The sequence below is a fragment of the Oncorhynchus mykiss genome, chromosome 8 (assembly GCF_057628025.1).
Source record: "Oncorhynchus mykiss isolate SJ-2025 chromosome 8, ASM5762802v1, whole genome shotgun sequence".
Taxonomy (NCBI): domain Eukaryota; kingdom Metazoa; phylum Chordata; class Actinopteri; order Salmoniformes; family Salmonidae; genus Oncorhynchus; species Oncorhynchus mykiss.
In genome coordinates, this window is record NC_143029.1 from 81,712,977 (window position 1) to 81,736,903 (window position 23,927).

The window sequence follows — 23,927 nt, forward strand, 5'->3', positions numbered from 1 at the left end:
AACTACCAAACCGTGAGGCTAGGTGTGTAATTGAACCATAAATAACATTTTATTTGTCACACACATGGTTAGCAGATGTTTCTGACAAAAAACAATTCCTAGGAACGCGAGGCGGCCATCTGTCGGCCCTGGAAGTATGCTTACATCTTATTCCTAAAGTTCTGGAATGATACATCTCAAACTTCAGACCTTTTAGTGCGTACTAACTACAGTCCTATGCATAGTAGTATATCCTATCAGATCACTAGTTCAGTCAAGGGTCAGAGGCTTTTATTTACATACCACCGCAGAGAACACACTTCCATTTCTCTTAGTCACTTCTTAAAACAAGTTTTTATAAAAGCTAAATACAAGAACCACCATCTTATTTCATATCAACAGAAAATCATGACTAGACATACAATATAACAAATTATAAATAAATACATCTATTAGTTTGGCCTTATTTTAAAATTGATGAACAAAACCTAAAACTCAAGCCTGCATCTTGATAAGTGTCTGGTGCCAACATTAGATACAGAAACTAAACATGGCCCTCAATACAGGTTCATAAATGTGATGTCGAGCTTTTTCTAAGATTTCATTGTGCATAAGAATCCCTTTTAAATGGTCAAAGACTGCCATCTAGGTAACAACCAGTAACATTGCAGAACTAAGTAAAGCTATACAAGTGATTGTTGCTTACAACTTAACTGTACGCTGCTGCATCTGGCCAAGCCAAAAAGTAGATCTGTAATTCCCTTCCATGTCGATGTAAAACCAGTATTTTATTTTTCCATTTGTAAGCCAGCCAATGCAAGAAACAGCATATCTGCCCGAAGATAGCATTTTGCACTAAACACGACAACGTACAAGTCCCCCCCCAAAAGTATATATATTTTTTTACAAAGCCAGATAGGTAAACTTGCACAGTAGCGTTAGACATCGGAAAGTTCCACATTAGGGGTATACTAGTAGTATTGACAACAGCTAATTGATCGACGCAACAGATTCAACTCGATAGTTGATATCCCACACTGATCACCTGATGTAATGAACCACACAGTCAGCAGTTTAGATCACAACATTGGTTTCTTCTCAAATAATAGCAGCATGGTAACAAGTTGTAACAAAACACACTGACTGTGCAAACTAATGAGGAATGTACATTTTGTTTCTGGAATGATGTCACATAACTTTGACCCCGAAATGGAGAGGACCCACGTGGGTTTCTGTATTGATAAAGCTCTTGTGGAAACTGGATAACTCAAGGCACCATATGAAACAATGCACTGTAGCAAAACATCTCCAGTTGGTGTACTTCCCCCATTGTATCCCACCCCCCAGACACACCTGTTGAACCACTAAGTACAGGATGCAGTTGCCAGAGTGAGAGTTGTTCCCAGAAGCAGTGATCAAACCTTGATACAACCACTCGGACTTCACTCCAGAGGGATAAACCGTCCTGTTGGTTGCAACTGGTGAGGGAGTGTAGGGTGCATCCAGGTTGTGTATTATAGGTTATTCATGTCCACTGTGTGTGTACTAGAGGTTGGGTTGAGTGTGTGTCAGCGGAGGAGGAGAGGAAGGACAGGTCCTGTGTGTGTTAGGGGTTGTGTGGCGGTACGGTCAGCAGAGGAGGAGAGGAAGGACAGGTCGCGTGTGTGTGTGTGTGTTAGGGGTTGTGTGGCGGTACGGTCAGCGGAGGAGGAGAGGAAGGACAGGTCGTGGGGGTTGTGTGTCCAGTATGTGACGGTACGGTCAGCGGAGGAGGAGAGGAAGGACAGGTCGTGGGGGTTGTGTGTCCAGTATGTGACGGTACGGTCAGCGGAGGAGGAGAGGAAGGACAGGTCGTGTGTGTGTGTGTGTTAGGGGTTGTGTGTCCAGAGTGTGACGGTACGGTCAGCGGAGGAGGAGAGGAAGGACAGGTCGTGCGTGTGCCACCTGCACTGAATCACCTTGTCACCGTGCTCCCCTACCAGAGTCAGGGGCAATGGCTTCGTCAAGTCACCTGCACAGACAAAAACACATTATTGTGTGTACAAAGAGCCTAAATACATGTGCTTGGACTTGTGAGCAGGGATGGAACTCAGGCATTTTGGCCACTGGCTAGCTTTCCATCCTGGATAATGATTCCTCATAAGTCATTGAAAGCAGCTAAACCAAATAAATGCGTCTATTTTTTTTTTGCTTTATTATTAGACCAACAAATCACACACAACACTGTCAGACTGCCAACACACAACAGTTGAACAACAACCATCACCAGACTATTTAGTGACTGTCTGAAATGCCATCCTAGTCCCTACATAATGCATTGCTTTTGACCAGAGATCTATGGGCCCTGGTTGAAAGTAGTGCACTACAGTGCCTTCAGAAAGTATTCATACCCCTTGACTTACTCCACATTTTGTGGCGTTACAGCCTAAATTCAAAATGGATTAAAAAATAATGTTTTCATCAAATCTACACACAATAACCTATAATACAAAGCGAAAACAGGTTTTTAGAAATTTATGAAATATCTTATTTACACAAGTATTCAAATCAAATGTTATTAGCCATATGCGCTGAATACAACAGGTGTAGTCGACCTTACAGTGAAATGCTTACTTACAAGCCCCTAACCAACAATGTAGTTTAAAAACTAAAAGTAACAAGTAGTTAAAGAGCAGCAGTAAAATAACAATAGCGAGACTATATACAGGGGGTACCGTTAGAGTCGATGTGCGGGGGCACCAGTGTCGAGGTAATATGTACATGTAGAGTTAGTGACTATGCATAGATTGAGTAGCAGTGGTGTAAGACCATTTGTTATGAGACTAGAAATTGATCATCCATGATGTTTACACAACTTGATTAGAGTCCACCGGTGGTAAATTCAATTGATTGGACATGATTTGGAAAGGCACACAACTGTCTATATAAAGGTCCAACAGTTGACAGTGCATGTCAGAGAAAAACCAAGTCATGAGGTCGAAGGGTTTTGTCCGTAGAGCTCCCAAGACAGGATTGTGTCGAGGCACAGATCTGGGGAAAGGTACATTGATGGTCCCCAAGAACACAGTGACCATCATTCCTAAATGGAAAAAGTTTGGAACCACCAAGTGTATTCCTAGAGCTGGCCGGCCGGCCACACTGAGCAATCGGGGGAGAAGGGCCTTGGTCCGGGAGGTGACCAAGAACCCGATGGTCACTGACAGAGCTCTACAGTTGTGGCCAAAAGTTTTGAGAATGACAAATATTAATTTCCACAACGTTTGTTGCTTCAGTGTCTTTTAGATATTTTTGTCAGATGTTACTATGGAATACTGATGTATAATTACAAGCATTTCATAAGTGTCAAAGGCTTTTATTGACAATTACATGAAGTCGATGCAAAGAGTCAATATTTGCAGTGTTGACCCTTTTTCAAGACCTCTGCAATCCACCCTGGCATGCTGTCAATTAACTTCTGGGCCACATCCTGACTGATGACAGCCCATTCTTGCATAATCAATGCTTGGAGTTTGTCCAAATTTGTGGGGTTTTGTTTGTCCACCCACCTCTTGAGGATTGACCACAAGTTCTCAATGGGATTAAGGTCTGGGGAGTTTCCTGGCCATGGATCCAAAATATCAATGTTTTGTTCCCCGAGCCACTTAGTTATCACTTTTGCCTTATGGCAAGGTGCTCCATCATGCTGGAAAAGGCATTGTTCGTCACCAAACTGTTCCTGGATGGTTGGGAGAAGTTGCTCTCGGAGGATGTGTTGGTACCATTCTTTATTCATGGCTGTGTTCTTAGACAAAATTGTGAGTGAGCCCACTCCCTTGGTTGAGAAGCAACCCCACACATGAATGGTCTCAGGATGCTTTACTGTTGGCATGACACAGGACTGATGGTAGCGCTCACTTTGTCTTCTCCGGACAAGCTTTTTTACAGATGCCCAAAACAATCAGAAAGGGGATTCATCAGAGAAAATTACTTTACCCCAGTCCTCAGCAGTCCAATCCCTGTACCTTTTGCAGAATATCAGCCTGTCCCTGATGTTTTTCCTGGAGAGAAGTGGCTTCTTTGCTGCCCTTCTTGACACCAGGCCATCCTCCAAAAGTCTTCACCTCACTGTGCGTGCAGATGCACTCACACCTGCCTGCTGCCATTCCTGAGCAAGCTCTGTACTGGTGGTGCCCCAATACCGCAGCTGAATCAACTTTAGGAGACGGTTATGTCGCTTGCTGGACTTTCTTGGGCGCCCTGAAGCATTCTTCACAACAATTGAACCGCTGTCCTGGAAAGTCTTGATGATCCGATAAATGGTTGATTTAGGTGCAATCTTACTGGCAGCAATATCCTTGCCTTTGAAGCCCTTTTTGTGCAAAGCAATGATGACAGCACGTGTTTCCTTGCAGGTAACCATGATTGACAGAGGAAGAACAATGATTGCAAGCACCACCCTCCTTTTGAAGCTTCCAGTCTGTTATTCGATCTCAATCAGCATGACAGAGTGATCTCCAGCCTTGTCCTCGTCAACACTCACACCTGTGTTAACGAGATAATCACTGACATGTCAGCTGGTCCTTTTGTGGCAGGGCTGAAATGCAGTGGAAATGTTTTTTTTTGTGATTCAGTTCATTTGCATGGCAAAGAGGGACTTTGCAATTAATTGCAATTCACCTGATCACTCTTCATAACATTCTAGAGGATATACAAACTGAGGCAGCAGACGTTGTGAAAATTAATATTTGTGTCATTCTCAAAACCTTTGGCCACGACTGTAGAGTTCCTCTGTAGAGATGGTAGAACCTTCCAGAAGGACAACCACCTCTGCAGCTCTCCACCAATCAGGCCTTTATGGTAGAGTGGCCAGACGGAAGCCACTCCTCGGTAAAAGGCACATGACAGCCCGCTTGGAGTTTGCCAAAAGGCATCTGAAGGACTCTCAGACCATGAGAAATAAGATTCTCTGGTCTGATGAAACCAAGATTGAACTCTTTGGCCTGAATGCCAAGCGTCACATCTGGAAGAAACCTGGCACCATCCTTACGGTGAAGCATGGTGGTGGCAGCATCATGCTGTGGGGATGTTTTTCAGCGGCAAGGACTGGGAGACTAGTCAGGATCGAGGGAAAGGTGAACAGAGCAAAGTACAGAGTGATCCTTGATGAAAACCTGCTCCAGAGCACTCAGGACCTACGACTGGGGCGAAGGTTCACCTTCCAACAGGACAACGACCCAAGCACACAGCCAAGACAACACAGGAGTGGCCTAGTGTCAAATCTTTGAATGTTCTTGAGTGGCCCAGCAAGAGCCCGGACTTGAACCCGATCGAACATCTTTGGAGAGACCTGAAAACAGCTGTGCAGCAACACTCCCCATCCAACCTGACAGAGCTTGAGAGGATCTGCAGAGAAGAATGGGAGTAACTCCCCAAATACAGGTGTGCCAAGCTTGTAGCGTCATACCCAAGAAGACTCAAGGCTGTAATCGCTGCCAAAGGTGCTTCAGCACAGTACTGAGTAAATGGTCTGAATACTTATGTAAATGAGATATTTCCGTATTTGTTTTGCTTTGTCATTGTGTGTAGCTTGATGATGTTTCGAACTGTGCATAGAAAATAGAATCCATTTCAGACGTAGCCACTAGATGTCTTCCTTACCTTGCAGGTTGCTGATCATGACCTTGGTGTCGTAGGAACCAGTGAGCAGGTAGTGTGCCCCGGGGGAGAACCTAACGGAGCGCACATCACTGGAGTGGGGCCGGTATGTCTGCACCATGCGTCCCCCTCTGATGTCATAAAGCATACAGCCGCTGTCCTCCTGGCCCGTCGCTAGGAGACGACCGCTAGGGTCCACCGCTACCGAGGCAACAGGACTGCCTGAGAGGACGAGAGAGACATATGTAAGCGATTCAAAGAAACACGTGTGTGTGTGTGTGTGTGGTAGCAGTACTCACCTGATCCATGAAAGGCAGTGCCCACCACTCTAACGCAGCTCGGTACTCTCAGGTCCCAGAACCTCACAGTCTTGTCCTGAGAGCCTGACGCAATCATCCACCCTCCCCACGTATACAGAGACAGGATATGACCTGAGGATGAAGGCACAGATCATCAGCTCACGTCGCTCTCTTGTGGAGGCCTTTCATTTCCATATAGGAAATATGATATGATTAAGTAAGTAGTACATGAGTGTGTGTAAATGAGTACTGTGGAGCAAATTAGTGTGTGTGTGTGTGTACCTGTGTGTCCACTGAGAGCGTGTAAGCCCTGTCCTCTCTGACAGTCAGTGGTGTAGATGTTACAGTCTCCAGCTCCGGCGCTGATCAGAATGGCCCCTCCACTTTCTGGTCCCTCCATGAACGCCAGGTCTCTGATGGTACCGTCGTGCATACTGAACTCCAGGTCTGGACCTGAGAGAGGGACAGAAACAGAGAGTGGGAGTAAGATGAAAACAAACTAAAAGAGTTCGAAGAGAAAATAAGACAACTGCAAGTTTCATTTCAGGAGATGAATTAAATGGAAATGATCCTAATCTGTGTATAGAGTGTATGTAAGATGGAATAGCCTCCCAACCCTTGTATTGAGTTTACCTGTGGCGTTGCAGGTCTCTGAGCTAAAGGGCAGGACTTTGACATATTTGTCGTTGGAGCCAGTGGCTAGCAGCTGTCCACAGTGACTCCAGGCCACACAGTAGATGGAACCCTTATGGTGCTTATTCCTCTTAAAACAAACCTCCGGCTGCTTGGTCATACCTGATACCCCACTGAGGGAGGGGAGGGGGAGAGAGAGAGAGAGAGAGAGAGAGGGCTAAATTGTAGTCTCTTAACAGCAGAATAGCTCAAAGTAGTTGAACAGTAGATAAATCATTTCAGGAATGATTAGGCTGTGTGTCTGTCCCTCGTGTGTGTGTGTGTGTGTGTGTATTACCTGGTGTCCAGTGGTGTGTTTGGGTAGGCACACACGCGTAGCGTCTTAGAGTTGGAGCCCACGGCGTATAGCGCTCCCGTGGGGTGGAAGGCTACAGCGCGCACTGCCTGAGTGTCTTCCAGGGTATTCACAGCTACAAACAGGGGCTTGGCCTTGTCCCCCTGCAACACACAAAATGAACATCAGAGACCAGAATTAAAATTCAAGTTCATTCAAGTCCGGGCCACTCAAGGACATTCAGAGACTTGTTCCGAAGCCACTCCTGCGTTGTCTTGGCTGTTTGCATAGGGTTGTTGTCCTGTTAGGTTAACCTTCGCCCCCAGTCTGAGGTCCTGAGCACTCTGGAGCAGGTTTTCATCAAGGATCCCTGTACTTTGCTCCGTTCATCTTTCCCTCGATCCTGACTAGTCTCCCAGTCCCTGCTGCTGAAAAACATCCCCTCATCATGATGCTCCCACCACCATGCGGCACCGTAGGGATGGTGCCAGGTTTCCTCCAGACGTGACGCTTGGCATTCAGGCCAAAGAGTTCAATCTTGGTTTCATTAGACCAGAGAATCTTGTTTCTCATGGTCAGAGTCTTAAGGTGCCTTTTGGCAAACTCCAAGCAGCTGTTTTACTGAGGAGTAGCTTCTATCTGGCCACTCTACCATAAAGGCCTTTATGGTAGAGAGCTGCAGAGATGGTTGTCCTTCTGGAAGGTTCTCCCATCTCCACAGAGGAACTCTAGAGCTCTCTGTGTGACCATCTGGTTCCTGGTCACCTTCCAGACCAAGGCCCTTCTCCCCTGATTGCTCAGGTGGTTCCAAACGTCTTCCATTTAAGAATGATAGGGACCTTCAATGCTGCAGAAATGTTTTGGTTTCCTTCCCCAGGTCTGTGCCTGGACACAATCCTGTCTCGGGGCTCTACGGACAATTCCTTCCACCTCATGACTTGGTTTCTGCTCTGACATGCACTGTTAACTGTGGGACCTTATATAGATAGGAGCCTTTCTAAATCATGTCCAACCAATTTAATTTACCACAGGTGGACTCCAAGTTGCAGAAAAATCAAGGATGATCAATGGTAACAGGATGCACCTGAGCTCAGTTTCGAGTCTCATAGCGTCTGAATACTTATGTAAATAAGGGATGTTTTTTGATTTTAATACATTTGCAAATATTTCTAAACCTGTTTTCGCTTTGTTATTATGGGGTATTGTTTGTAGAATGCTGAGGAAATAGTTTTATTTAATCCATTTTAGAATAAGGCTGTAATGTACCTGATAGGAATTTTATGAATAAACAATATCTACATTTAAATAGAACTATAATTAAACTCTACCCTGTTATTATATCTGATTAATAATATGAATTCATAAGCGATTATGTAGCATGAACAAGGAGTAATTAAACATAATAAACACCATTCCAGCTAGGTTGGGGAGGAAATGGATTGTGGGTTTTAAGTAAGCAAAAAGGATCATTAACCTATGTTTGAACCGACTCAACTTTATCTCTGGGGCGTTTAGATAAGACAACGAGAGCCTAGGTTTTCCCTTATCTGGAACTGTCTGCTAGTGATAGAAAATGGTGAGACTTCAGAAGATAATCTTGATATATCGTGTGTGTCTGAAGTGTGCGCTAGTGGGTTGGAATAAACTTTTGACCCTGCTTTGTCTTGGTCGAGAGGAGGAGATTCATTCTATAACCAATGACGTCATATTTTTGTATATAAACTGTTGTACATGGTTCCATGGGAGCGCACTCCGAGAATAAATACTATTATCTAATTTTAATAAGACTGGTCTGTCTATTTTATGCAAATAAGGATCTTACAAATCTTTAGAAACAGAGTGATTTCAAATTGAATTGGTTAATAAACACACACAGGAATTATGAAATTCCCATATCAGTATCCATGTGGAAAAAGTCAAGGGGTCTGAATACTTTCAAAATGCACTATGGGTTTAACAGTGTCTTCAGAAGGTATTCATACCCCTCGACTTTCACATGTTGTGTTACAGCCTGAATTCAAACGGGTTAAATAAATCATTTTCCTCATTAATCTACACAATGACAAAGTGAACACATGTTTTTAGACATGTCAGCTAATCGATTGAAAATGAAATGCAATGAGTCAATACTTTGTAGAAGCACATTTGGCAGTGATTACAGCTGTAAGTGTCTAAGAGCTTTCCACACCTGGATTGTGCAACATTTACCCATTATTATTTTCTAAATTAATTTAAGCACTGTCAAATTGGTTGTTTATCACTTCTAGACAACCATTTGCATCTTGCCGTAGATTTAAGTCAACACTAACTTGGGCCGCAACTCCAGTGTAGATTTGGCCTTGTGTTTTAAGGTTATTGTCAATCATTTCCGGCAACTGAGTTAGGAAGGACGCCTGTATCTTTGTAGTGACTGGGTGTACTGATACACCATCCCAAGTGTAATTAATAACTTCACCATGCTCAAAGGGATATTCGATGTCTGTAAACATTTTTTACCCATCTACCAATAGGTGCCCTTCCTTGTGAAGCATTGGAAACCCTCCCTGGTCTTTGTGGTTGAATCTGTGTTTGAAATTCACTGCTCAACTGAGGGACCTTACAGATGTGTGTGGGGTACAGCGATGAGGTAGTCATTTAAAAATCATGTTGATCAAATTGTTCAATTCCACTGACTTTTTGGGGTATTGTGTGTAAGCCAGTGAACCAAAACAATCTACATTTAATCCATTTTAAATTCAGGCTGTAACAACCAAACGTGGAAAAGGTCAAGGGGTGTGAATACTTTCTGAAGGCTCTGTAATTACCAGTATAATCTGTGTTGATCTTCTAGGCCTTATGCTATTCATGATTCTGAAATAGAGCCAACAGCCTTTATCACTGCTGATTTAACTGGAATCTAATGGATTAAATCTCCACTCCTCAGAGTATAATCCAGGGTTACTGTGCATGACATCATAGTGGATACAGGATGCCTCTCCCCCCACCCTATCCCATCCCAGAGAGAGATTCATGTCCTGCTAAGCCTACAGTGGGAGTGGAGACTGTATGTGAGAGAAAGATAACTTACCTCTTTACTCCGGGTCAGGGCTCCTGGTGAGTCATCTAATCCAGAGGTCTGTCCAGCTACTTTCTGGGGACTAGAACACACACAGATATAGCATGAGTACATTGCTCTGTGCATACCCTGTACCATGGTTTCCGTGAGCAGGCAAATGCCTGCCTTTGGCTGATAAGTGTAGAACTTGTTGCCGGCCATTACAAAATAATGTTTTCATTCAATACCGGTGGATGTGCTCCAAATTTAAAGGCAAATATACTTCATAGGATAATAAATCAGTGGGAGGCAGGTAACCGAAAGGTTTTTGGATTGAGTCCCTGAACAAGGCAGTTAACCACTGTTTTCTGGTAGGCCGTCATTGGAGAACAATGAAAATGTTTAAATCCTGAAGCTGCTGGGACATTAGTGTAGGCGTGTGTTTCTATTGTTATTCCCTTTAAAGACACAAGGTCCTCATAAGAGACTTCAGCTAAGTGTCCCTCGACTGGGCAAACTTTACGAAGATTGTGTAGATTATCCCCAGTTCCAGTGTTCCCGCAGAGAGGGGATTCTTTCTCCAAAAACAGAGTAAAGATGGCCTCAAGATGGCCGCCTTCTTGAGGACAAAGTAATGAGGCTGATGTGCATCAAGCTGCTCCAAGGAGTTGGACAAGTTTTACTTTCCAACAGCAGCAGGCCAAGGTCCACCGCACACCCAACTAAGTTAGAGGCATATTATTGTGTTGGTCAGGCCTGTCCTAGCACGTCTGCTGCCACCCCTCTGTCATGTCTAGTATAACGACCTGGAATGGATTGATAGACTAGAGTAATGATGTGGATCATGTGCATTTCAGTTGAGTTTATTCAGTGACACTTAAACTAAACATCGTTGACAACTATTCACATCAGTTAAAATGTTGCAATCACTAGGCAGCCAACTGTCTATAGTAGGAAACAGAGTAGTTTTCAATAAGCCACGTATGTGAGTCACGACCCCAAGATAGGTCAAATGATAATAAACAATTTATTATCATCCAGTAGAACTGTAAAGAGAGATCATTTGATCTCTGGAAACAAGCGCTTTCATAAATGCATGGCGTGGGCCTCGTTTCACTGGAGCGTTGTAAAATAAGATTGATATCAATGAACCAGCCTTAATTAATTTATTTACATATGAAATGTGACTGTCCAACATTAGTTTTATACCTTCCTCCTTTTGTGGCCTCTTTCCCCTGCTGTGGTGCTGAATGGCAGTGGGACTGGGGCAGACTGGCCCTGGTGTTCCTCCAACACCTCTCCCCAGTTATTTATTAGGCCTCTTTCCCCTGCTGTGGTGCTGAATGGCAGTGGGACTGGGGCAGACCGGCCCTGGTGTTCCTCCAACACCTCTCCCCAGTTGTTATTTATTAGGCCTCTTTCCCCTGCTGTGGTGCTGAATGGCAGTGGGACTGGGGCAGACCGGCCCTGGTGTTCCTCCAACACCTCTCCCCAGTTGTTATTTATTAGGCCTCTTTCCCCTGCTGTGGTGCTGAATGGCAGTGGGACTGGGGCAGACCGGCCCTGGTGTTCCTCCAACACCTCTCCCCAGTTGTTATTTATTAGGCCTCTTTCCCCTGCTGTGGTGCTGAATGGCAGTGGGACTGGGGCAGACTGGCCCTGGTGTTCCTCCAACACCTCTCCCCAGTTGTTATTTATTAGGCCTCTTTCCCCTGCTGTGGTGCTGAATGGCAGTGGGACTGGGGCAGACCGGCCCTGGTGTTCCTCCAACACCTCTCCCCAGTTGTTATTTATTAGGCCTCTTTCCCCTGCTGTGGTGCTGAATGGCAGTGGGACTGGGGCAGACTGGCCCTGGTGTTCCTCCAACACCTCTCCCCAGTTGTTATTTATTAGGCCTCTTTCCCCTGCTGTGGTGCTGAATGGCCCTGGTGTTCCTCCAACACCTCTCCCCAGTTGTTATTTATTAGGCCTCTTTCCCCTGCTGTGGTGCTGAATGGCAGTGGGACTGGGGCAGACCGGCCCTGGTGTTCCTCCAACACCTCTCCCCAGTTATTTATTAGGCCTCTTTCCCCTGCTGTGGTGCTGAATGGCAGTGGGACTGGGGCAGACCGGCCCTGGTGTTCCTCCAACACCTCTCCCCAGTTGTTATTTATTAGGCCTCTTTCAAATGCTCATGACTAGGCTAAATTAAATTAGAGAGACCTCGATTTGATTTGAAAACAGCTGTGCTTTGTTATTTATTAATTAAAATGTTCATTCAAACAGCCTATAGGACAGGTCGTTCACAAATGATATGCAATAGTACATATTGTGTTTAATTAATGTGAAGGCGACTTGTCCTTCTAGGCTGAATTGTGTTTCTTCATGATATTCATTTCTGATTTCCAGCAGGGAGGAAGATACAACAGGCAGTGTAATGCTTTACAATAAAACCTGTCGTTGGTATAAGAACATTGTTGTATTACAACTTTACAGGCCAATTTATATTCTGTTCAGATGAATTATAATAATAATAATAATAATGTGATTGAGTTTACAGTGGGTGGACTAACGCATTATGCAGCCAATACATATGAATTTCTCACGTCTGGTAAATAAAAGTCTTGCCGGTCACTGGGCCCAGTGCCAAATGTTCCTAACAGAAACCCTGCCATGTACACAAAGAAAAACACATGTATATATACACTCGCCATATAGACACCCCACCCACAGACACACTCCACCGCCCCTCACACACACACACACACGTATCTCACCTCTGGGAGACCACGGGGGATTCATTAGGTGGGGGCACCTCCCGTCCCCCTGCGGGGCGTTGTGGGGTGCTGCTGACCACCCCTCCTCCCTGAGGGCGGCCCTGCTCGGGGGTCAGGGTCACAGTGGGGTCAGGGGTCAGGCCTGCGGGGTCACCGTTGTTGTTGTTCTCGGGGGTCGGGCCTGTGCCGTTACACTGCTGGGACAGAGACTGGACCTCCTCCCCTAGACTCTCCATCCCTAAATTCAACTCCTCCAGCTTCTGAATAGACCTGGGTAGACAGAACACACCGGGTAACACACACACACACACACACAGGTGTAATCTCTGCGGTCTTGTGTCATGTCTCTTTACTAATGTAATTCATGTAAATGTCACTCTCTGATGTCAGCATAGTTAGATAATGACAGTCTGGCTCCAGACACAGACAGAGAGCATAGTTAGATAATGATAGTCTGGCTCCAGACACACAGACAGAGAGCATAGTTAGATAATGACAGTCTGGCTCCAGACACACAGGCAGAGAGCATAGTTAGATAATGACAGAGAGCATAGTTAGATAATGATAGTCTGGCTCCAGACACACAGACAGAGAGCATAGTTAGATAATGACAGTCTGGCTCCAGACACACAGGCAGAGAGCATAGTTAGATCATGACAGTCTGGCTCCAGAAACACAGACAGAGAGCATAGTTAGATAATGATAGTCTGGCTCCAGACAGAGAGCATAGTTAGATAATGATAGTCTGGCTCCAGACAGAGAGCATAGTTAGATAATGATAGTCTGGCTCCAGACAGAGAGCATAGTTAGATAATGATAGTCTGGCTCCAGACACACAGACAGAGAGCATAGTTAGATAATGATAGTCTGGCTCCAGACACACAGACAGAGAGCATAGTTAGATAATGACAGTCTGGCTCCAGACACACAGGCAGAGAGCATAGTTAGATAATGACAGTCTGGCTCCAGACAGAGAGCATAGTTAGATAATGAGAGTCTGGCTCCAGACACACAGGCAGAGAGCATAGTTAGATAATGACAGTCTAGCTCCAGACAGAGAGCATAGTTAGATAATGATAGTCTGGCTCCAGACACACAGGCAGAGAGCATAGTTAGATAATGACAGTCTGGCTCCAGACACACAGGCAGAGAGCATAGTTAGATAATGACAGTCTGGCTCCAGACAGAGAGCATAGTTAGATAATGACAGTCTGGCTCCAGACAGAGAGCATAGTTAGATAATGACAGTCTGGCTCCAGACACACAGACAGAGAGCATAGTTAGATAATGATTGTTTGGTTCCAGGCACCACAGGAGCAGCTGGTGCTCAGGGTACTAAAGACACTTCATAAAGAACAGGGGAGCATTAGTGTTAATGTATTTGTGTGTGTGGAGTTTGGTTTGGGGAAGGTGGTCTCAGGGGTGTTGTTGCGGGTGGTTGTCTATGGGTAGGAGGTTGTCTATGGGGTGTGTAATGATGGGGTGTATAATGGAACTTAGTACGGAGCCCCAGATGGGGCAGGGTGTGCCTGGGAGTTGGGCTGGGGAGAGGTGGGGTGGAGGAAGCCACAAGCAACCCCCCCCCCCCCCCCCCACCTCTCCCCAGCCCAACTCCCTGCCCCATCTGGGGCGCCGTACTAAGTTCCATTATACGCACCCCATAGACAACCACCCATAGAGAACCACCTACCCATAGACAACCACCCGCAACAACACCCCTGAGACCACCTTCCCCACACACACAATCCAACCTCCCCTTTCAGAGCCTGTTAGTGGAAGAACACGTCTCTCTCTAAACAGCAGGAAACATGTTGTGGAATAGGACAATTACAACAGTCCAACGGGGGACCATTCTCCAGGCTGGACTCTCATTAACATTGTGTTTTTACCATAGATATACAATCCTAGATAGGGGCTCTATGACATCAGCCACAGGAAATAGAATCTGTCTACTGATACTGTATATAGTCTTTGATAGAGATGACATCATAGGGTCAGGCCATACTCTCCCTTCTAGACTGTGGTGTGCATCAGTTGGACAAAGAGCTTTTGATCCCTCTCCTCCCTTCATCCCTCCCCCTCCTCCCCTCCAACCCCCCCCTTCCCCTCCATCCCTCACCCTGCAATCCTCCCTCTTCCCATTCAACCCTCCCCCCTCTAACCCTTCCCCTCCCCTTCCCCCTCCAACCCTCCCCCTGTATTATTTAGAAGGGCAGGGCATAATGACATCATTAGAATGTCCTTTCTGTTCTTCTAAGTAGACTCAATGTTCCCATATGTTTTAAATCATGCTGAACCCAGCCTGTCCTGAATGTTTAGATATAACGTCAGTGTCTCTCCATGAGTTGTACAGGGAAGGCTGTACCGTCTAAGTCTGACAAGTGTAGTTTGTTTTTCTTTTCCAAAGAGTGAGGAGTGCTTGATTTAAACGAAATGTTCAACAACAGAGAAACCCTTATTCCATCCATTAGGTGCAGGAAGAACTAGTTCATTACATAATGTAACATCTGAGGTCTGTAGCAGAGGGAACAGTCCAAGACAAGGAGAGTCAAACTGGAAATCAACTCATCAAATCATTATCAAGCAGAACTGTGATGGGTGAATGAATACCTGACCTATTAGGGAACTGAAGTCCTGTGCTGTGTGTACGTCTAACCTGTTGAGGAACTTCTCAGTGAGGCTGTGCTGCATGGCGTCTGTCCCGGGGGCTGGCTGGTCACTGTGTTGTACCCCTCCCTCCAGCAGCATCTGCTGGTAGAGTTGTCTCTGCTGCTGCTTCTGTTCCAGGTGCTGCTGGACCCTCAAACGCTGGCGGTAGAACTCTTCAAACTTCTCTGTCGAGTCACGCAACTAAGGTGGTAAAACACATTTATTAAACAACAAACCAAATTCTCAACTGTTGGAAGTACAGCCAACTTCTTACATAGAGCCTTTCACATTCAAAGCCAGAAGGGACGGCACACCCCTTCAGAGAGAGGAAAAGGATGTCATTACTTCCTCTACTGTACCCTCTGCTTTCAGATGGGCATTAACTTAACATGTCGACCGGGGGCCAGGCTAGCAGCACAACCAAGAGGAGGGAGAGAAGGAGGGGGCCAGGCTAGCAGCACAACCAAGAGGAGGGAGAGAAGGAGGGGGCCAGGCTAGCAGCACAACCAAGAGGAGGGAGAGAGGCGGGGGCCAGGCTAGCAGCACAAACAAGAGGAGGGAGAGAGGCGGGGGCCAGGCTAGCAGCACAACCAAGAGGAGGGAGAGAAGGAGGGGGCCAGGCTAGCAGCACAACCAAGAGGAGGGAGAGAGGCGGGGGCCAGGCTAGCAGCACAACCAAGAGGAGGGAGAGAGGCGGGGGCCAGGCTAGCAGCACAACCAAGAGGAGGGAGAGAGGCGGGGGCCAGGCTAGCAGCACAACCAAGAGGAGGGAGAGAAGGAGGGGGCCAGGCTAGCAGCACAACCAAGAGGAGGGAGAGAGGCGGGGGCCAGGCTAGCAGCACAAACAAGAGGAGGGAGAGAAGGAGGGGGCCAGGCTAGCAGCACAAACAAGAGGAGGGAGAGAAGGAGGGGGCCAGGCTAGCAGCACAACCAAGAGGAGGGAGAGAGGCGGGGGCCAGGCTAGCAGCACAACCAAGAGGAGGGAGAGAAGGAGGGGGCCAGGCTAGCAGCACAACCAAGAGGAGGGAGAGAGGCGGGGGCCAGGCTAGCAGCACAACCAAGAGGAGGGAGAGAAGGAGGGGGCCAGGCTAGCAGCACAACCAAGAGGAGGGAGAGAGGCGGGGGCCAGGCTAGCAGCACAACCAAGAGGAGGGAGAGAAGGAGGGGGCCAGGCTAGCAGCACAAACAAGAGGAGGGAGAGAAGGAGGGGGCCAGGCTAGCAGCACAACCAAGAGGAGGGAGAGAAGGAGGGGGCCAGGCTAGCAGCACAAACAAGAGGAGGGAGAGAAGGAGGGGGCCAGGCTAGCAGCACAAACAAGAGGAGGGAGAGAAGGAGGGGGCCAGGCTAGCAGCACAAACAAGAGGAGGGAGAGAGGCGGGGGCCAGGCTAGCAGCACAACCAAGAGGAGGGAGAGAAGGAGGGGGCCAGGCTAGCAGCACAACCAAGAGGAGGGAGAGAGGCGGGGGCCAGGCTAGCAGCACAACCAAGAGGAGGGAGAGAAGGCGGGGGCCAGGCTAGCAGCACAACCAAGAGGAGGGAGAGAGGCGGGGGCCAGGCTAGCAGCACAACCAAGAGGAGGGAGAGAAGGAGGGGGCCAGGCTAGCAGCACAACCAAGAGGAGGGAGAGAAGGAGGGGGCCAGGCTAGCAGCACAACCGAGAGGAGGGAGAGAGGAGGGGGCCAGGCTAGCAGCACAAACAAGAGGAGGGAGAGAGGCGGGGGCCAGGCTAGCAGCACAACCAAGAGGAGGGAGAGAGGCGGGGGCCAGGCTAGCAGCACAAACAAGAGGAGGGAGAGAGGCGGGGGCCAGGCTAGCAGCACAACCGAGAGGAGGGAGAGAGGCGGGGGCCAGGCTAGCAGCACAAACAAGAGGAGGGAGAGAGGCGGGGGCCAGGCTAGCAGCACAACCAAGAGGAGGGAGAGAGGCGGGGGCCAGGCTAGCAGCACAAACAAGAGGAGGGAGAGAGGCGGGGGCCAGGCTAGCAGCACAACCAAGAGGAGGGAGAGAAGGAGGGGGCCAGGCTAGCAGCACAACCAAGAGGAGGGAGAGAGGCGGGGGCCAGGCTAGCAGCACAACCAAGAGGAGGGAGAGAGGCGGGGGCCAGGCTAGCAGCACAACCAAGAGGAGGGAGAGAGGCGGGGGCCAGGCTAGCAGCACAACCAAGAGGAGGGAGAGAGGCGGGGGCCAGGCTAGCAGCACAACCAAGAGGAGGGAGAGAGGCGGGGGCCAAGCTAGCAGCACAACCAAGAGGAGGGAGAGAGGCGGGGGCCAGGCTAGCAGCACAACCAAGAGGAGGGAGAGAGGCGGGGGCCAGGCTAGCAGCACAACCAAGAGGAGGGAGAGAAGGAGGGGGCCAGGCTAGCAGCACAACCAAGAGGAGGGAGAGAGGCGGGGGCCAGGCTAGCAGCACAAACAAGAGGAGGGAGAGAAGGAGGGGGCCAGGCTAGCAGCACAACCAAGAGGAGGGAGAGAGGCGGGGGCCAGGCTAGCAGCACAACCAAGAGGAGGGAGAGAGGCGGGGGCCAGGCTAGCAGCACAACCAAGAGGAGGGAGAGAGGCGGGGGCCAGGCTAGCAGCACAACCAAGAGGAGGGAGAGAGGCGGGGGCCAGGCTAGCAGCACAACCAAGAGGAGGGAGAGAGGCGGGGGCCAGGCTAGCAGCACAACCGAGAGGAGGGAGAGAGGCGGGGGCCAGGCTAGCAGCACAACCGAGAGGAGGGAGAGAGGCGGGGGCCAGGCTAGCAGCACAACCAAGAGGAGGAAGAGAGGCGGGGGGTAATAGACAGAGAGAGGCGAGGGGGGATAGACAGAGAGAGGCGAGGGGGGGGTAATAGACAGAGAGAGGCGGGGGGTAGTAATAGACAGAGAGAGGCGGGGGGTAGTAATAGACAGAGAGAGGCGGGGGGTAGTAATAGACAGAGAGAGGCGGGGGGTAGTAATAGACAGAGAGAGGCGGGGGGTAGTAATAGACAGAGAGAGGCGGGGGGGTATAGACAGAGAGGCGGGGGGGTATAGACAGAGAGAGGCGGGGGGTAATAGACAGAGAGAGGCGGGGGGTATAGACAGAGAGAGGCGGGGGGTATAGACAGAGAGAGGCGGGGGGTATAGACAGAGGCAGGGGGGTAATAGACAGAGAGGCGGGGGGTAATAGACAGAGAGAGGCGGGGGGGTAATAGACAGAGGGGGGGTACAGACAGAGAGAGGCGGGGGGTAATAGACAGAGAGAGGCGGGGGGTAATAGACAGAGAGGCGGGGGGTAATAGACAGAGAGGCGGGGGGTAATAGACAGAGAGGCGGGGGGTATAGACAGAGAGAGGCGGGGGTATAGACAGAGAGAGGCGGGGGGTATAGACAGAGAGAAGCTGGGGGTAATAGACAGAGGCGGGGGGTAATAGACAGAGAGAAGCTGGGGGTAATAGACAGAGAGAGGCGGGGGGTATAGACAGAGAGAAGCTGGGGGTATAGACAGAGAGAAGCTGGGGGTATAGACAGAGAGAGGCGGGGGGTAATAGACAGAGAGAGGCGGGGGGTAATAGACAGAGAGAGGCGGGGGGTAATAGACAGAGAGAGGCGGGGGGTAATAGACAGAGAGAGGCGGGGGGTAATAGACAGAGAGAGGCGGGGGGTAATAGACAGAGAGAGGCGGGGGGTAATAGACAGAGAGAGGCGGGGGGTAATAGACAGAGAGAGGCGGGGGGTAATAGACAGAGAGAGGCGGGGGGTAATAGACAGAGAGAGGCGGGGGGTAATAGACAGAGAGAGGCGGGGGGTAATAGACAGAGAGAGGCGGGGGTAATAGACAGAGAGGCGGGGGGTAATAGACAGAGAGAGGTGGGGGGGTACAGACAGAGAGCAATTTGGAATAAATAAGTAATTCATGTGCACTGCCATCACTCACCCTTTTGGATTTCACACTGGCTATCTCATATATATATTACACAAACACACACCGAACTGTGGCAGAGGGAGCCATGAAGCTGGGTCTCATCTGAAGATGAAATCTCAGTCTAATGTCCCACTCTGCTACTGGTCTGTTAATCAGTCTAATGTCCCACTCTGCTACTGGTCTGTTAATCAGTCTAATGTCCCACTCTGCTACTGGTCTGTTTATCAGTCTAATGTCCCACTTTGCTACTGGTCTGTTTATCAGTCTAATGTCCCACTCTGCTACTGGTCTGTTAATCAGTCTAATGTCCCACTCTGCTACTGGTCTGTTAATCAGTCTAATGTCCCACTCTGCTACTGGTCTGTTTATCAGTCTAATGTCCCACTCTGCTACTGGTCTGTTTATCAGTCTAATGTTACTGGTCTGTTAATCAGTCTAATGTCCCACTCTGCTACTGGTCTGTTTATCAGTCTACTGTCCCACTCTGCTACTGGTCTGTTTATCAGTCTAATGTCCCACTCTGCAACTGGTCTCTTTATCAGTCTAATGTTACTGGTCTGTTAATCAGTCTAATGTCCCACTCTGCTACTGGTCTGTTTATCAGTCTAATGTCCCACTCTGCTACTGGTCTGTTAATCAGTCTAATGTCCCACTCTGCTACTGGTCTGTTTATCAGTCTAATGTCCCACTCTGCTACTGGTCTGTTTATCAGTCTAATGTCCCACTCTGCTACTGGTCTGTTTATCAGTCTAATGTTACTGGTCTGTTTATCAGTCTAATGTCCCACTCTGCTACTGGTCTGTTTATCAGTCTAATGTCCCACTCTGCTACTGGTCTGTTAATCAGTCTAATGTCCCACTCTGCTACTGGTCTGTTAATCAGTCTAATGTCCCACTCTGCTACTGGTCTGTTTATCAGTCTAATGTCCCACTCTGCTACTGGTCTGTTTATCAGTCTAATGTTACTGGTCTGTTAATCAGTCTAATGTCCCACTCTGCTACTGGTCTGTTTATCAGTCTACTGTCCCACTCTGCTACTGGTCTGTTTATCAGTCTAATGTTACTGGTCTGTTAATCAGTCTAATGTCCCACTCTGCTACTGGTCTGTTTATCAGTCTAATGTCCCACTCTGCTACTGGTCTGTTTATCAGTCTAATGTCCCACTCTGCAACTGGTCTCTTTATCAGTCTAATGTCCCACTCTGCTACTGGTCTGTTTATCAGTCTAATGTTACTGGTCTGTTAATCAGTCTAATGTCCCACTCTGCTACTGGTCTGTTTATCAGTCTAATGTCCCACTCTGCTACTGGTCTGTTAATCAGTCTAATGTCCCACTCTGCTACTGGTCTGTTTATCAGTCTAATGTCCCACTCTGCTACTGGTCTGTTTATCAGTCTAATGTCCCACTCTGCTACTGGTCTGTTTATCAGTCTAATGTTACTGGTCTGTTTATCAGTCTAATGTCCCACTCTGCTACTGGTCTGTTTATCAGTCTAATGTCCCACTCTGCTACTGGTCTGTTAATCAGTCTAATGTCCCACTCTGCTACTGGTCTGTTTATCAGTCTAATGTCCCACTCTGCTACTGGTCTGTTTATCAGTCTAATGTCCCACTCTGCTACTGGTCTGTTTATCAGTCTAATGTCCCACTCTGCTACTGGTCTGTTTATCAGTCTAATGTTACTGGTCTGTTTATCAGTCTAATGTCCCACTCTGCTACTGGTCTGTTTATCAGTCTAATGTTACTGGTCTGTTTATCAGTCTAATGTCCCACTCTGCTACTGGTCTGTTTATCAGTCTAATGTCCCACTCTGCTACTGGTCTGTTAATCAGTCTAATGTCCCACTCTGCTACTGGTATGTTAATCAGTCTAATGTCCCACTCTGCTACTGGTCTGTTTATCAGTCTAATGTCCCACTCTGCTACTGGTCTGTTTATCAGTCTAATGTCCCACTCTGCTACTGGTCTGTTTATCAGTCTAATGTTACTGGTCTGTTTATCAGTCTAATGTCCCACTCTGCTACTGGTCTGTTAATCAGTCTAATGTCCCACTCTGCTACTGGTCTGTTAATCAGTCTAATGTCCCACTCTGCTACTGGTCTGTTTATCAGTCTAATGTCCCACTCTGCTACTGGTCTGTTTATCAGTCTAATGTTACTGGTCTGTTAATCAGTCTACTGTCCCACTCTGCTACTGGTCTGTTTATCAGTCTAATGTTACTGGTCTGTTAATCAGTCTAATGTCCCACTCTGCTACTGGTCTGTTTATCAGTCTAATGTCCCACTCTGCTACTGGTCTGTTTATCAGTCTAATGTCCCACTCTGCTACTGGTCTGTTTATCAGTCTAATGTTACTGGTCTGTTTATCAGTCTAATGTCCCACTCTGCTACTGGTCTGTTTATCAGTCTAATGTTACTGGTCTGTTTATCAGTCTAATGTCCCACTCTGCTACTGGTCTGTTTATCAGTCTAATGTCCCACTCTGCTACTGGTCTGTTTATCAGTCTAATGTTACTGGTCTGTTAATCAGTCTACTGTCCCACTCTGCTACTGGTCTGTTTATCAGTCTAATGTTACTGGTCTGTTAATCAGTCTAATGTCCCACTCTGCTACTGGTCTGTTTATCAGTCTACTGTCCCACTCTGCTACTGGTCTGTTTATCAGTCTAATGTCCCACTCTGCAACTGGTCTCTTTATCAGTCTAATGTTACTGGTCTGTTAATCAGTCTAATGTCCCACTCTGCTACTGGTCTGTTTATCAGTCTAATGTCCCACTCTGCTACTGGTCTGTTAATCAGTCTAATGTCCCACTCTGCTACTGGTCTGTTTATCAGTCTAATGTCCCACTCTGCTACTGGTCTGTTTATCAGTCTAATGTCCCACTCTGCTACTGGTCTGTTTATCAGTCTAATGTTACTGGTCTGTTTATCAGTCTAATGTCCCACTCTGCTACTGGTCTGTTTATCAGTCTAATGTCCCACTCTGCTACTGGTCTGTTAATCAGTCTAATGTCCCACTCTGCTACTGGTCTGTTAATCAGTCTAATGTCCCACTCTGCTACTGGTCTGTTTATCAGTCTAATGTCCCACTCTGCTACTGGTCTGTTTATCAGTCTAATGTTACTGGTCTGTTAATCAGTCTAATGTCCCACTCTGCTACTGGTCTGTTTATCAGTCTACTGTCCCACTCTGCTACTGGTCTGTTTATCAGTCTAATGTTACTGGTCTGTTAATCAGTCTAATGTCCCACTCTGCTACTGGTCTGTTTATCAGTCTAATGTCCCACTCTGCTACTGGTCTGTTTATCAGTCTAATGTCCCACTCTGCAACTGGTCTCTTTATCAGTCTAATGTCCCACTCTGCTACTGGTCTGTTTATCAGTCTAATGTTACTGGTCTGTTAATCAGTCTAATGTCCCACTCTGCTACTGGTCTGTTTATCAGTCTAATGTCCCACTCTGCTACTGGTCTGTTAATCAGTCTAATGTCCCACTCTGCTACTGGTCTGTTTATCAGTCTAATGTCCCACTCTGCTACTGGTCTGTTTATCAGTCTAATGTCCCACTCTGCTACTGGTCTGTTTATCAGTCTAATGTTACTGGTCTGTTTATCAGTCTAATGTCCCACTCTGCTACTGGTCTGTTTATCAGTCTAATGTCCCACTCTGCTACTGGTCTGTTAATCAGTCTAATGTCCCACTCTGCTACTGGTCTGTTTATCAGTCTAATGTCCCACTCTGCTACTGGTCTGTTTATCAGTCTAATGTCCCACTCTGCTACTGGTCTGTTTATCAGTCTAATGTCCCACTCTGCTACTGGTCTGTTTATCAGTCTAATGTTACTGGTCTGTTTATCAGTCTAATGTCCCACTCTGCTACTGGTCTGTTTATCAGTCTAATGTTACTGGTCTGTTTATCAGTCTAATGTCCCACTCTGCTACTGGTCTGTTTATCAGTCTAATGTCCCACTCTGCTACTGGTCTGTTAATCAGTCTAATGTCCCACTCTGCTACTGGTATGTTAATCAGTCTAATGTCCCACTCTGCTACTGGTCTGTTTATCAGTCTAATGTCCCACTCTGCTACTGGTCTGTTTATCAGTCTAATGTCCCACTCTGCTACTGGTCTGTTTATCAGTCTAATGTTACTGGTCTGTTTATCAGTCTAATGTCCCACTCTGCTACTGGTCTGTTAATCAGTCTAATGTCCCACTCTGCTACTGGTCTGTTAATCAGTCTAATGTCCCACTCTGCTACTGGTCTGTTTATCAGTCTAATGTCCCACTCTGCTACTGGTCTGTTTATCAGTCTAATGTTACTGGTCTGTTAATCAGTCTACTGTCCCACTCTGCTACTGGTCTGTTTATCAGTCTAATGTTACTGGTCTGTTAATCAGTCTAATGTCCCACTCTGCTACTGGTCTGTTTATCAGTCTAATGTCCCACTCTGCTACTGGTCTGTTTATCAGTCTAATGTCCCACTCTGCTACTGGTCTGTTTATCAGTCTAATGTTACTGGTCTGTTTATCAGTCTAATGTCCCACTCTGCTACTGGTCTGTTTATCAGTCTAATGTTACTGGTCTGTTTATCAGTCTAATGTCCCACTCTGCTACTGGTCTGTTTATCAGTCTAATGTCCCACTCTGCTACTGGTCTGTTAATCAGTCTAATGTCCCACTCTGCTACTGGTATGTTAATCAGTCTAATGTCCCACTCTGCTACTGGTCTGTTTAT

At 47.4% G+C, this 23,927-nt stretch overlaps 1 protein-coding gene across 3 annotated transcripts in view; it reads right to left on the reverse strand.

Moving 5' to 3' along the window:
• Nucleotides 1–253: 253 nt before the first annotated feature.
• Nucleotides 254–23,927, reverse strand: part of LOC110530728 (WD repeat-containing protein 47) — a 35,253-nt gene continuing 11,579 nt past the window's right edge. For 2 of the 3 annotated variants that reach the window (XM_036986413.2, XM_036986414.2), the window contains exons 9-17: nucleotides 15,326–15,519; nucleotides 12,670–12,939; nucleotides 9,947–10,016; nucleotides 6,883–7,043; nucleotides 6,546–6,718; nucleotides 6,195–6,365; nucleotides 5,913–6,044; nucleotides 5,617–5,835; nucleotides 254–1,990 (exon numbers count right to left, since the gene is read on the reverse strand). In XM_036986413.2, coding sequence (XP_036842308.2) covers nucleotides 1,848–1,990; nucleotides 5,617–5,835; nucleotides 5,913–6,044; nucleotides 6,195–6,365; nucleotides 6,546–6,718; nucleotides 6,883–7,043; nucleotides 9,947–10,016; nucleotides 12,670–12,939; nucleotides 15,326–15,519 — 1,533 coding nt within the window. In that variant the 3' untranslated portion in view covers nucleotides 254–1,847. Of the gene's footprint in view, nucleotides 1,991–5,616; nucleotides 5,836–5,912; nucleotides 6,045–6,194; nucleotides 6,366–6,545; nucleotides 6,719–6,882; nucleotides 7,044–9,946; nucleotides 10,720–11,122; nucleotides 12,940–15,325; nucleotides 15,520–23,927 lie in introns of all 3 variants that reach the window. The other variant, XR_016482664.1, reaches the window with a different exon arrangement.